Source organism: Natator depressus, chromosome 15 (assembly GCF_965152275.1).
Source record: "Natator depressus isolate rNatDep1 chromosome 15, rNatDep2.hap1, whole genome shotgun sequence".
NCBI lineage: Eukaryota > Metazoa > Chordata > Testudines > Cheloniidae > Natator > Natator depressus.
In genome coordinates this window covers 15,234,069-15,248,801 of record NC_134248.1, presented here as the reverse complement: position 1 = coordinate 15,248,801, position 14,733 = coordinate 15,234,069, and the positions used below count along the sequence as shown (strand labels likewise).

The following is a 14,733-nucleotide window of genomic DNA, read 5'->3' as shown; positions in this document are numbered from 1 at the left end:
GCTGCTGGAGGATCAAACTCTCATGCTCCAGCATATGGTTGAGCTGCAGGAAAGGCAGCAGGAGCACAGACCTCCACTATAGCCCCTGTGTAACCAACTGCCCTCCTCCCCAAGTTCCATGGCCTCCACGCCCAGACGCCCAAGAATGTGGGGGGCCCCCCCCCCGGCCATCCAGCAACTCCACCCCAGAGGATTGCCCAAGCAACAGAAAACTGGCATTCAATAAGTTTGAAAGTGCTGTGTGGCCTTGTCCTTCCCTGCTCCACCACCCCACCCAGTGCTTCCCTCCTCCTCCACCACCCGTCCCGGGCTACCGTGGCAGTTATCTCCCTATCTGTGTGATTAATAAATAAAAAATGCATGAACGTGAAGCAACAATGACTTTATTGCCTCTGCAAGCGGTGATCGGGGGGGGGGGGGGGGAGAACGGAGGGTGCTTAGCTTACAGGAAAGTAGAGTGAACCCGGGGGGGGGGGGGGGGGGGAAGGGGTGTCCATCAAGGAGAAACAAACACACCGTAGCCTTGCCGTAGTCTTGCCATTCCTGCAACTGGTTTTCAAAGCTTCTCTGATGCGCACCGCGCCCTCCTGTACTCTTCTAATCGCCCTGGTGTCTGGCTGTGTGTAATCAGCGGCCAGGTGATTTACCTCAACCTCCCACCCCGCCATAAACATCTCCCCCTTACTCTCACAGAGATTGTGGAGCACACAGCAAGCAGCAATAACAATGGGAATATTGGTTTCGCTGAGGTCTAACCGAGTCAGTAAACTGCGCTAGTGACCCTTTAAATGTCCAAATGCACATTCTACCACCATTCTGCACTTGCTCAGCCTGTAGTTGAACAGCTCCTTACTGCTGTCCAGGGTGCCTGCGTTCGGCTTCATGAGCCAGGGCATTAAGGGGTAGGCTGGGTCCCCCAAGGATAACTATAGGCATTTCAACATCCGCAACAGTTATTTTCTGGTCTAGGAAGTAAATCCCTTCCTGCAGCCGTTTAAACGGACCAGAGTTCCTGAAGATGCGCGCATCATGAACCTTTCCCGGCCATCCCACGTTGATGTTGGTGAAATGTCCCTTGTGATCCACCAGTGCTTGCAGCACCATTGAAAAGTACCCCTTGCGGTTTATGTACTGGCTGCCCTGGTGGTCCAGTCCCAAGATAGGGATATGCGTTCCGTCTATAGCCCCACCACAGTTATGGAATCTCATTGCAGCAAAGCCCTCTACTATGACGTGCACATTTCCCAGAGTCACTACCTTTGATAGCAGCAGCTCAATGATTGCGTTGGCTACTTGCATCACAGCAACCCCCACAGTAGATTTGCCCACTCCAAATTGATCACAGACTGACCAGTAGCTGTCTGGCATTGCAAGTTTCCAGAGGGCTATCGCCACTTGCTTGTGAACTGTGAGGGCTGCTCTCATCTTGGTATTCTTGCGCTTCAGGGCAGGGGAAAGCACGTCACAAATTTCCATGAAAGTGGTCTTACGCATGCGAAAGTTTCGGAGCCACTGGAAATCATCCAAAACCTGCAACACGATGAGGTCCCACCAGTCTGTGCTTGTTTCCCAGACCCAGAATTGGCGTTCCATGGCATGAGCCTGCCGCAGTAACACCATGATCTCCAAATTGCCGGGGACCGCGGTTTTAGAGAAATCTGTGTCCATGTCCTCATCACTCTTGTCACCGCGCTGCCATCGCCTCCTTGCCTGGTTTTTCAGGTTCTGGTTCTGCATAAACTGCACGATAATGCGCGAGGTGTTTACAATGGTCATAACTGCTGCGGCGAGCTGAACGGGCTCCATGCTTGCCGTGCTATGGCATCTGCTCGGGCAATCCAGGGAAAAGGGCGCAAAATGATTGTCTGCCGTTGCTTTCACGGAGGGAGGGTTGACTGACAACATTTACCCATAACCACCCGCAACAAATTTTTGGCCCCATCAGGCATTGGGAGCTCAGCCCAGAATTCCAATGGGCAGCGGGGACTGTGGGAAAGCTGCCCACAGTGCACCGCTTGGAATGTCGACGCTTGTACTGTGGATGCACACTGCCGAATTACTGTGCTTAGTGTGGACGCATGCACTCTACTTTATACAATCTGTTCCCAAAAATCAACTTCTGTAAAATCGGAGTAATTTTGTGGTGTAGACAACGCCTAAAACATACTAAATATCAGCCAAACCCCCCAAAACATACTCTACTGTCAGATGTTGTATTCACACATTCTTTCACACCCATTATCTCTAGGCCAGAATACTGCAATGAACCCAGGGATAATCTTGACTATAACTCAGAAGCTTCAGCTAACATAGCACATTACCATCTACAATAACATCTACATACCTTAACCTTTCCTATATCTAGCCACACTAACTTTGACTACACCACTTTAGTTGTAAGTTTCACCTTTATCAAACAAGATCTGGAGGCAGGTAATTCTCAATAGAAAGCCCTTGAGCCTGGGATTCAGTCCAGGAAAAATACACCTGAGCCTGAACTTGACCTCATTTAGAACACAGGTGATAGATACACGCACCTAATTTTTCCAGCAGGTGTAGTTTCTGGACTCTCCTCCCATTTGACCTACTGGCTAGGTTTTCCCGCAAACACCAAGCTTACTGTAGATTATATGGGAATGCAAGGTTGCATGTCTTACATAGTCTTTTGGGAAATTTTGGTTTTTTAAATCTAAAACTCAAGCTGTGACCAGAAACTATAATGGTATTTCAGAAATAGCAAATACTAATACCCAAACTACACAACTGCTAGGTTTTAACAAAGCTACATACATGTCGGGGTTCTGTCTTTGCAATACAACCTGCACCAGCAAACATCTTCCAGTTTTAGTTATACCACCACCACCAATATCCATTAAGTACATATGTTAAAACTGCTGTATAACTTGATAAGCAAAAAGCCAAAATGCCTGCAAACTGGACCATGACATTTTAAAAAAAGTCAAGTATATAATGAGAAAGTTACTTGTCAATATTGTAAGTTATTAACAAAAAAAACTTGCACTGAAATTGATTTTTAAAATAACCAGAAAATAAATATCCCAGAAGAACTGAAGAAATCAAAAAGCATTTGATTCAACAACTTTGGCTTCCTGTCATACTGGAGAAACAGAAATGACGGCATGTCTTTGCTTAAGAAAAGGCAGAAACTGAGAGCAAGCGTGTGTGAGCCACATCTTGCAAAGTGCTCTTTGTTGGCTGACCCATAAGGCAGCTCATTGATTATTAAAACAAAAAAACCCACTACACAAGGCCCACTTGGCCAAAGGTAATTAGTGCATTGCCAGCTATAAGAGGAAGACACAGGTAATAACGGTACGGGATAACAAATAACAACAAGGGCCACAGTGGAAGGGTAAAAATGTTTCCTGGGTCTTTCCAATGTAAAAGTCTCAATTTCTCATTCAAAATAAACTTCAGAAGAAAAGGGCGTGTGAAATATAACCAACAAGTTCCATATCTGTTACCTAGGTTTTGTTTGACTATCAGTTACTCTCTATGGGGTGAGGGTGGGGGAGTGGAATCTGGTCTATTTAGATGGCAACCTCTTTGGAAGTGGGTGTACTTTTCACTCTGTAGTTATATAGTACTGAGAGCAAGGAAACACCAGTACTGATTGGGGCCTCTAGTCACTCCCATAAAACAAATAATAAACTTCCATTTTTGACAAATAAAACAATAGAATAGTACTACTCACTGGTGGCTTTCATATAAATTCTAAGTTGAAATTGCCTTGGACTGTAACAGCCATCTACTACATTTCAGGTATAGTTCAAGTTTGAGTTGATGTGAGTAAAGTTTATACTCTAACAAAAACCTTGTTTCTCCATTTTCTTTAACTGGGTAGCTTAGAAGGAACAATGCTGCTATAAATAAAACTATAACTATTTACTAGCATACTCTTTTTAGATGTTTGTTATTTTAAATACCCTCCATTCAAATATCTGTTTGATATAAAGACACCTTTCAATGCCAATATTCAATAACAAGTATTTTCTAATTAAAGACAGCAACATCCAACTTTAATGCCAACCTGCAAGATGTAGTGACAAAGAATTTTATGAAAATAATCAATGAATTCTAGTTCCAACAAAGCACAGTTGAAGAATCTGAGACTGCGGACCAGTATACAAGTGTCGTTATGTGCTAAGTTGATAAGACACTATTTTCGAATTTACATTAAAATTATACTCCTACTCAAATAAGTAGGAGGTATGAATTCTTTCTATACAAGCTTCACTTCCTCATCTTGAAAAAAGGTACAATGGTCTACAGCAGCAGGGTAGCCTGTGGCCCTCATGGGCAAGTGTATTAAGAAAATGTATATTTGATTATGAAACAAGAACATATTCCCTGAGCTGCACTCCTGACTTTTAAACTCAAGAGCTTGACCTGTTCTCTTACTGTGGACAGGTGGAAAGGGATGCTACTTTCCACCACCTCTCCTGCAGCATTAGGGGGCAACGCTGATGTGGACAGAGTGCGCTGATGTGAATAAAGATAGCTACTGTCCCTTCCCTGCTACACCTGCCTCAGCAGCTCCCCACTGTCCATCTGCTACAACACAGGGGACAGAGGAAAGTAGTTCTGGTAGCAACTTTGCCTGCTTCCCTACCAGGCTGTGGGAACTCCAGGGACAACAGAATTTGCCCTCATATTTCTAGAATGGCACATACTTGTAAATGTTATACTCTACTGCTCTTGCAATGATCTGTAAGAACAGAGTACCCACTTCAGTTTTCTTGTTTGATTTGTTTTTTTCAGTTTCATATCTAAAAGGTCCAAAATCAAAGATAATATTGCCAACGAATATGTTGTTCAAATTACCAAAGTGCAACAATTAACTAAAATTCTATATAATAAATTCTCAGGACTGTAACTCTCAAACAACCTTGAGTAAAGTAATCGTACATTCTTATGATTGTTACCATTAATTAGTTCAACATACATGGAACTGTTTTATGTCCATTTTTCCTCGTTGCCATACATGCCCTTCATCTTAAACAAAAAACAATCCCAGTTAATAGTCCCTTTAAATTTTAGTAAAGGGACACTGTCAATTTAAGTCACACTTCTGTCTGACTCTTTTTACCTAAGTTTACTGTAAATGAAAGTTTTACTGAAAATCTTTCCTAGCTTATTTAAATTATTGTCAAATGTACAGTCTGTTTCACTGTTACCCACACAGGCCCTGATCCTGCAAGCATTTAGACACACTGGTGAAGACAGATCATTGTAATGTATCTTTTTTAAATTTTTGAATATGAACTACACATTATCCACTTTGTCAATGGGAACTGACAAGATAATCGTTTAACTGAATGTTTAAAATTCTTCTTTTTTTTATGTTTGGAAAGGACTGATTAGTGGCAATGCGTGTAGGGTTTTGTGTTTTGTTTTTTGGAAGCCCTCTACATCCCATCAAAATTTACCCCAACATCGGTGTGCATGAAGTATTGCCACAACTACAAATATTTTATGTCAGTTAAAATATAAATGTTTGTAATTGAGAATAAAGGATAAATATTTAAAAGAATGTTCAGATCTCATATCTGTTGGTTCTAAAAGCTTGGGAACAGCATGCTGTGATTGCAACTGCTATGCATACCTTTGAGTCGCTGACACCATATAGTTTAAGTACCGTATAAACTGTTGGAACAATTATTAAGTTAAATGTTTAAAACATATATTCTAGTTGAGAAGTAATGATTATCAACAATCTCAGTTTAGAACAAAAGTTTCCTATTAATCCCATTAGAATTGACCCACTGGGAAATTTTATGAGAAGAACTGTCATACATTTCATTTAAAATATCCATCCTCTTTCTTGAAGAAGTTGATTCATAAAAGGATTTCAGATTTAAGATTTCTATTAGAAGTATTTTCTCTAAAAAGATGAAAATGGATAGATACTAGTATGTTTTTCCTATTAGGATGGTGTGAAGCTTTAAGTCAACTTAGGCTCTGTCTACACTAGCACTTTTGTGCTTTTGTCTCCCACCTGACATAGCCACCGCCGTTCATTGGAGGTGGTTTAATTACGCTGGCAGGAGAGCTCTCTCCCACTGGCACAGAGTGGCTACACAGAAGACCTTACAACAGCGCAGCTGCAGCGGTACAGCTGTGCCACTGTAAGGTCCGTAGTATAGACATAGCTTTAGACATAAGACAGTATCTGTAGACAGATGATGTCCATTCTGTTGAGCCAGAGGGTCAAAGTAATCTCAGAACAGTCCAGGGGCCACAATCAATTGTTTAGGATACATCTTCTGTCCTATGTGCTACGTAGGTGGCACAAAGGGAACAGAAAACTCCTTCAAGTTTTCCTGCCGAGTATTCCTTCAGCACGGAGGAATACCCAGAAGAAGGAGAGAAAACCCCAGGGGGCCACAGTGTGGGAACGGTGGGAGTGTTTCTCGTTATCTCCAAGTAGCTTATAGTCAGCCCCTTAGGGACCACAGCCAGCAGGCAAAAGTGAGGCAGCCCCTAGTCCCCTTTAACCTGTGCCAGGATCAGGGCAGAGAATCAGGGAGCTGTAACTGGTGACTAGTTTTCAGCTTTCTTCCACTCTTGACTTCCCTGGTTGACTGTTGGGGAGGAGAACCATCCTTTGGTAAACATTTCCCCTATGCTTAGGCTGAGCCAGTCAAGCTCCAGTCCTGTTCTCCGATAGCACAATCTGAACGTGAATCAAACAGGCACAAGGACGGAATCTAGCCCTTGGAGACAACTGAGACAGAATGTGTTATGCTGGCAAAAATATAACCTTTGAAAATTACAGAGTTTAAATTTAGGGGCATAAGGTTAAGACACAGCTTCCTCTAATATTACCCTTCAAATCAATATATAATTTATCCTCCTTTACTCTCCAAAATATTGAAAAAGCACACCTATAAAATATTACTTGACATACAGCTCTAATAACTCTGTTTTTACTCTAAATCCTGACCTGGCTATGGATGACTGAGTTAAAGGAAAGCATTTAACTATTATCTCTAGAGTTTTTCATACTAGAGAAAATTTGAATGTGAGAACATTTATACAAGCAGCTTACTTGACCAGTATTTTCCTTTCTTTCCTTAACTATTGTTTCAGCTTTGTATTGATTAAGGCTTCGCTCCTGAACATACTCAGTTCTCTCTGCTTGACCCAGCTGTGAAGCCATAGTCCTCTGTTTACAATATCGCTGTCTTGTCATGGAAGGTTAAAGTGGTTGTTGCTTCAATTTAATTTCGCTAAAAGACTAACGTGGGCCATGAGAGCGTGCTTGTTTAATTGAACTCAGAGCTTGGATAATTTACAAATATAATAAGAGAGGTTATGAAAAACACACCAGGTAGTTTTCAAAACTCTCCAGTCTTTTACATTTCTGCATTATGAAGCCATGGCACTATATACTGATAAATATGATCTCTCAAATGTTATATATTAACTTAGTCTAGAGTCGCAAGACTTTAGTACCATAGCTTTACTAATTTTATCTCACTGAAAAAATTATAAAATCTACTTCTGAAGCTTTCAAAAAAAAATCTGACGACATCTTCTCCTCACCCCCATGAAAATGCCTCCATAGTGTAAGAATTGCACACACAGCTTTGCAAGCAAGGCAAAGCATGAAACATCAAGTGTCAATCTGCATCACGAATATACTTCCAGTTGCTTGAAAGTAATCTTATGTAATCATAGTAGTTTGTGTTCCTACATGTTAACAAACATTAGTTGCTATGACATCTCACTAGGACACATGCAATCCAACACTTTCCTTATTAAATATGCAATACAAATTTATAATGTTTGTTTCATGTCCCTTCACACTTGAGACTGTATTGAACAACAGCAATTAAGAAATTAATACCTGATATAGTGAATGCTTTAACTTCTTAACTCCATAGGGGGAATACAACAGCTCAACAAACCATAGTGCATTTGGAACAGTAGGGTCTAACATTTTTATTTTAGTCCAAAAACACTTGTCATTAATTGTATATAAAATGTATTAATGTGTTGAGTTTTTAAGATAAAAAGGTTATCTTATACAGACATTGTTTTAGGTGAAATGGAAAACTTAAGGTTTTATCTCAAGTCACTAACCAGACATCCAGTCGAGGGAGGAAAATAGTGATATGCTCCCTAGTCCTGCCCACAAACCACACCCCATTCACCTGTGAAGCCAAAATAGGATGTTATTACCAGTAGACTGTGTACTCTTCGTAACATTTCTCGCAGCCTTTGATCAGCAGTGAAATAGATAAGTTTGAAGCTAAATTAAATTTCACCATTGTTAGCATCCCACTTCGATAAATGGGGCAGTATACATTTAGAAGTACTTAGAAGTACTATTTGAGGCTATCTTCAACCTCAGACAAACGTCAATGTGTTGGTTTACATTCAGAGTCTATCTACACCAAGGTATTTGTACCTGTGCAGCTACACTGCTCCAAACCCCTCAAAGTAGATGTTCTGAACAGGTGTAAAACTAGGCTTGCACTGGTAAAGCTTACTCTGGTTTTTGAGGTAAACTGCACTAACAAAAGCCTCGTATTAAAATCTGTACAGTGCATCCACCTTGGTGATTTACACCAGTGTAGCTGCACTGGTACAAATATATATACACAAATATAAACAGGACCTCAAATCACATTTTGAAAGTTATCACCACAACTAAAAGGGCTAATGTCACAATCCAGTAAAAGCACTTAAGCATACGATTAACTCCTTGGAGAATCCAGGCCTAAATGAAAGCTTAAATTCTGGAATACAAGGTGACTGCCTCTCATGGAGCCATCAAAAGTCAGCATAATTCAACCCCTGAATTAAAGGTTATAGCTGTAAAAAAATTTTTTTGAATATATAACTAAAAAAGTGATAAATCAAATTTATTTCAAAACATACCCGGTCTTTTAAAAATGAAATGTCATAGAAAGACAAAGTACATTCCAAAGGAAAATCAGCATAGGGTTTGAAGGAAAGTTATTAATCCTGTTTCATTTGCAGACTTGAAATCAATTCAGGAGGTAAATTTCTTTAATCCACTTTACAGATGGAAAGACAGACACAAATGGGATAAATGATTTAAGCAAGGTCACAGAGCACGGCAGAGATACTCTTGTATCCTAGCCACTAGACCATCCTACCGCCCACATACATGCATCAGCTCAACCCAAACTCACTACACTACTAGGAGATAAACACCGTAACTTGCTCAAATACATCTGTGCATTTCGCATCATTCTTATAGCCCCTTTAAGACAGACGATATCAAATAGTTGAGCGCACACATTCACTTTGCATACATGTTTGTGTTTTAATGTGTTTCACTGGAAGTCTCTGATACAAAACAGTTTCAACTATAACGAAGAAAAATGTCACCAATCTATGAGGTTTACTAGGCTAGACAAAGTGACTTGCCATTACTGGAGGTGGCAAATCACAACCAAAGAAGAGAGACTTGGGGGTAATAATTCCTACACACAGAGTCTCTTTTTTTGTTTACCCAGTGTGGTCTTGGGGCATACAAGGTGAGCCCTAGTGCTTATAATCAGTCATAGTCATGATTTTGGTTACTTTTTCCATTTTAAAAACACACCACCAAGAAGGGGGTGGGGGGGGAGAGAGTTAAACCAACCTAAGAGACAGTAAACGGAAAAAAAAAATTAAGCCTTGAAGCAGGACTGGAGAAGGAAGGGGCAGCGACTGGGGCTAGGAGTCAGAGAAGAGGGCAGGGGAAGCAAGCGGGGGTACGAGGCAGCAGCGGGCAGGGAAGAGGAGCAGGATGCAGAGATGCTTAAGCCCCGGCCCCCTGCGGGAGGGCCAGGAGGCTGGGGCCGCGGGCTGTTCCCTAGTTCCCGGGAGAGGCTGCGGGCCAGGCTCGGCGGGCGGGCGGGCGGGGCAGGGCGCTACCCCGGCTCGGCTCGGCTCCCCGGCCGGTACTCACCAGACCATGCCATAGGCCCCCTCCCCGATGTAGGAGAGGTTGACGTAGCGGGGCCCCACATCGAACACCTGGCCCCGCACCATCTCCGGACCCCCGGCGTTGGCCGAGCCGGCCGCAGCCCCAGCCCCCGGTACCGCCGCCATGTTCTGCGTGCCGGGAACCGCTGTGGAAGGGGGATGTGGTCGCCTCCGGTGCCCGCGCGGCCGCTGCGCTCCAGAGGGACCCGCTGCCGCCCGCTCCCAGGCCCGCTCGCCGCTGCTGTGAGGAGACAGAGGCTGAGGGGGGCGCGCGCGCACAGACGGGAGGAGGAGGGGGCGGAGGACTCGCGCACACAGCAGGAGGAGGAGCGAGGAAACCAGGCGCGAGAAGGACAGGAGGGGCGGGGCTAAGGGGACTGCGGTAACTTCAGAGCCGCAGCGCCACAGAGGGGCGGGGCCGGGTAGGTCACGTGGCCTGCGTGCCTGCTGAGCGGGGAAAGCGCTGCTGCAGAGCACCATTCGGCGTCCGGTGACGGAAGCCAGCCTGCCAATGGGCCGGTGCCTGCGCTGCTCTGGGGCGCCACCTGCCGCGCGCCTTGTCAGTGCCCCTGGGCTGCGTCTCCAGAGCGGGGCGACCCCGCACACTGGGGCCTTGAATTCTTCTGAGGCAAATTGGGGTCCGCTGCCAGTGAGTACAGTGGCCGGGATGGTGCCTGTGCCTCTCACACAGGGGGCCTTCAGTTGGCCAATCCCTGACATGCTTCTTGTATCAGGCAGGGTTAGGGCATTGACCGCCCCACAATGTGAATAGTAATTCCCTGTACTCGCCTACTGCTTTTCCCTGAAGGTGGATAAGTCTGCTCCGCCCGTGTCCCCTAGTTGGGTGGGGAGCTCTTGCAGTAACCGAATTTCCTTGGGCGGGTGGTTATTGCCTGACCGCTAGACGTCCCACCCTTCTGTCAAGGAGCAGAGCTGTGTATCGATTCTTGGCCAGTAAAGACTCTTGAGCCTATCTGAGATAGCTGTCAGGGCCCAGGTGTGAAGCATGTGTCTTTACGTGACATCCTTACGGAAGGAGGTAGGAACAACAGCTCTCTGTCTTCGAAATATGATTCCAACCTGCATAATCAGCTCATCTTTAATTTGAAAATATGGTTCTGCACCTAGTGATACTTGGCTTTTGTCTTCTGGCCACCCTGCTAGTATTGTTCTCTTGACTGCTTATAGTTAGGTGTCCTTTTCTTGAGCCTCTTTGATCCCATCAGCTTCGCTGTTGAAACGAGAGATAGTGCAGCACGTTCATGGATTCAGTGTCCTGATCCCCTTCCCCCAGCCCCCGATGCTGGCTCTATATGCCCTGCTCATGGTGTCAACTAACACCAATCGTCATTCCCGGACAATGTCCGATCTCTGCCTGGTAGTGTTGGAGGCACATCAGCATGCGCTGCCACCTCTTTGGAGCACTAAGAAGGGGCTTTGTCATGATTGTATCTAGGGGTTTGTGGTCTGAGTGCACGATTAGTGGATAACCATAGGAGTACTGATGGAATTGCTCCACTCCAAATACCACAGCCAGCTGTTCTTTTTCTATTTGGGCATACCTCTATTCAGTTTCTGACAGCACTCTGCTGGCATAAGGAACTGGTTGCTTCTGAAAAAGAGCTACACCTAATCCTCTCTCTGATGCATCACATTGGAGCGTCAGTGTCTCTCCTGGCTGGAAGTGCTTCATGTGTCTCAGTGTATCAAATGCTTGCTCTTGAGGAACCGTCCAGTCCCACCCAACATCCTGCCTTGTGAGCTGACTTATGGGGTCTGCTCTGAAGCCAGATGTGGACAGAACATTTATCATTCTTAAGAAGCGCTCTAAGCACTGGAGTTAGCATGTCTCTTGCAGCCTTAATCTTATTGGGATCTGCTCTCAGTCCTTCTGCTGTGAGCTGAGGTCCAATTAATGTCACCTCACGTTATTTGAGTTACATTTTTTCTTGGTTTAGTTCTTTGTTCTTGTCCCTGCATTGCTGTAGAAAAGCTTGTAGTTTTCTGTCACATCTTCACTTGGGAGAATCTTCTCTTGAACACCTCTTGTACTGGGCTTATCCCCATCAGCACACTCAGCGATCTGTAGTGACCAAATGGTGTTACAAAGGATGTTAGCATGCTGGACTCTTTATGCAAAACCCATTTCTCACATCACAGACTGAAAAGTTCTGGCAAGATGTCAACAATTGTGGGCAGTGGATAGTGGTTTCTTTTCAATGACTGGTTCAGTGGCTTTGGGTCTATGCAGATGCATAATTTGCCTTTACCACTACCATGCTGCTTATGCAGGCTATACTGGCCTCTACAGGTGCTACAATACCCCTACTCTGCAGATTTTTGAGCCTCTTCCATATTTGATTATGTAGTCCCATTGTAATTGTCCTTTGTGGTAAGCACACAGGTTCCCCTTGGGGGGGGTCTACTTTCAGGAGAAGCATTCCTTTGAGGCACCTGTAGCCTTTGAAAAGATTTCCATATGCATTGCTTTTAAATATACTCTGCTTTTTGCTTCCTACACTGCAGCTATAAAATTCTGACACTGTACCCTAATCAGATCTATGCCTTATACAGTAAGCACCTTAGACCCTAAGACTATCCACCACCACAAACTGCAGTTGGTACTATCTGTTATTTTTTGGCTAGTTACTATGAGGTCACATTTTCCTATGGGCTGTATTATGCTCTCATTCTACATTTTTAGATTGTGTCTGCTGTTTGTAATGGGTGTTTTTGAGTCCAATTCAACCCAAGGAATCACATTACAGTAGGCCCTGCTATCCAGTTGAGATTGCACAGGGCATTTTCCTATTAACATTGTTGCATGCATGGAGGTTGGTATTTTCACGTGTTGCTTTTCTGTCCCAACAGCCTGAACCTAGTATTCTCTCGGACTTAAGGAGAGAATCATGATGTCATCGCTGCTGTCTGACGTCCCATCCCCCTCTTGTACAAGTCTGACTGAAACTTTCTGAGACTTTCCCCGGCTCTTGCACGCACTGCTAAAATGATTCAACTTGCCACATTCCTTACAATGCTGTGCTAGTGCAGGGCACTTCTCCTCTGCCTGCTCATGCTGTCTTCCATACTTAATGCATCTCACCATGGTCTGGAACCCATGCTATCTGCTCTCCTTTGCTGCTGTCTCACTGCATGCCCTTCTGGGGCTGTTGTGCCTCCTAGAGCTTTCATCCTTTCTCTTGAGACTGGTGTCTTGTGACAGATGTCTAAGCATCTGTCTAACGTGAGATCGTCTTCTCGGAGCAGCCGCTCCTACAGATTGTGTTCCCAATGCTGCAGACTATTCTGCCCCAAATTAGGAAGCCTGTCAACTCCCCTAAAATTGTATGTTGTAGCCAGTGTGCATAAGGCAATAGCAGAGGGGCCTAGCCCATCCCCTTCAGATTGGTCTCTAGGAAAAGCCTGTGTCATGTTACAGTTTCATTCTGCTTTGGGAAGCAATAACTCCTAGGACTGCTGTGAGGCTCGAGGCAGTGGTACACTTCCGAGTCGTGCATATCTGTCTGCATTGTTCCCCAGTAAGGTAGGATAATAGTTTTACTTTACTGCTGTCATCAGCCTCCTGCATGGCCAGGTCCATCCACCAGCTCTACCACTGGGGTACCCGCGTGTCTGCAAAATCCAGGTTTCCGGGGAACTTCAGATCGAGTTCCATGGCTCATGCAGCCAGCTGCGGCACTTCAGAGAACTCACAGCTCCAGTGCTGCCACCATGTTTCATTTGCAAAGAGTGAAGCTGAATGCAGGGTAAGCTGAACACATGGAACTTTATTAAACCCTGTGCACTGCTCTGTCCATGTGGCTGAGTTGCTTCCAGGCCAACTCCATCAATGTACCATGGTGTCCTATTATTAACAGTCCCTCCAGGGGACATGGGCCTTCTGACTTCAGTTCCGGAATACATCTTCCCTATTTTACGTACAAACACTAAAAACAAATAATTGATGCCCAGACCCGCTCCCCGCCCCTGTGTCCCTTCAGCCAGTGCTTGCCAGCACATGGGCGAGTTGGGGTCTCATCTTTATCGGAGACTCAGCTGGTTATATAGTCTTTGAAAAATAGCGCTTCTGACCCACTTTGCCTGGCTTCCTATTGGCATTCCTGCCCTGCCTATTGCTGTCTCTCTCCTCTCCACCTCAAGGGACTCCCTGCTTCTGCCACTGCACTTCTTTGATAATTCTGTCTCTCTCCCACCACTGCCTATATTGTCTTGCCATTGCATATACCAAGTCCAACCCTTCTCCTGTCACCAATTGCCCCAAACCAACTTTCATTCCGACTAGCCCATATCAGCTCCCCCAGACCAACTGTTATTCTCAGTGGCCACTCTCTCTCAACTGCTGTGGAACCTTTGGATTCTAACATGCCAGGCCTCCTCATCTTAAAGCAAAACATTCAGCTCCCTGTTTGAATAGCAGTCAAGAGGAAAAGAATATCCCTGTTGCAACTGTACATACTCTGCTACCCCAGCACTTCCATGGATCGCCTTCCATGCCAGAATGCACAGCAGGTGTCCCGGTTTCAGATGCAATACAATCCTCCAGTCAGTTTAGTACAGTGAGAAATGTTGTGTGTGACTGGAATAATCTAATGATGAAAAGCCAGTGTTTAATACTCATTCAGCCATATGGTTTATTGTATGTGTATTTAAGTGGAACAGTTAACATTGCTTTGTATGAGTTATTTTTTCCTCATATCTAAAACTCTTTGTTTTTCACACTATTTTTTCCACTTCAGAAACCCG

At 44.4% G+C, this 14,733-nt stretch overlaps 1 protein-coding gene across 2 annotated transcripts in view; it reads right to left on the bottom strand.

Annotated features, from left to right (window-relative positions):
- The window catches only part of MAPK1 (mitogen-activated protein kinase 1), a 48,385-nt gene extending 38,136 nt beyond the window's left edge, over window positions 1-10,249 (bottom strand). The window contains exon 1 of one of the 2 annotated variants that reach the window (XM_074973234.1): window positions 9,953-10,249. In XM_074973234.1, the coding sequence (XP_074829335.1) occupies window positions 9,953-10,095 (143 nt within the window). In that variant the 5' untranslated portion in view covers window positions 10,096-10,249. The remainder of the gene's footprint in view (window positions 1-9,952) is intronic. The other variant, XM_074973235.1, reaches the window with a different exon arrangement.
- Between the last annotated feature and the right edge of the window lie 4,484 nt (window positions 10,250-14,733).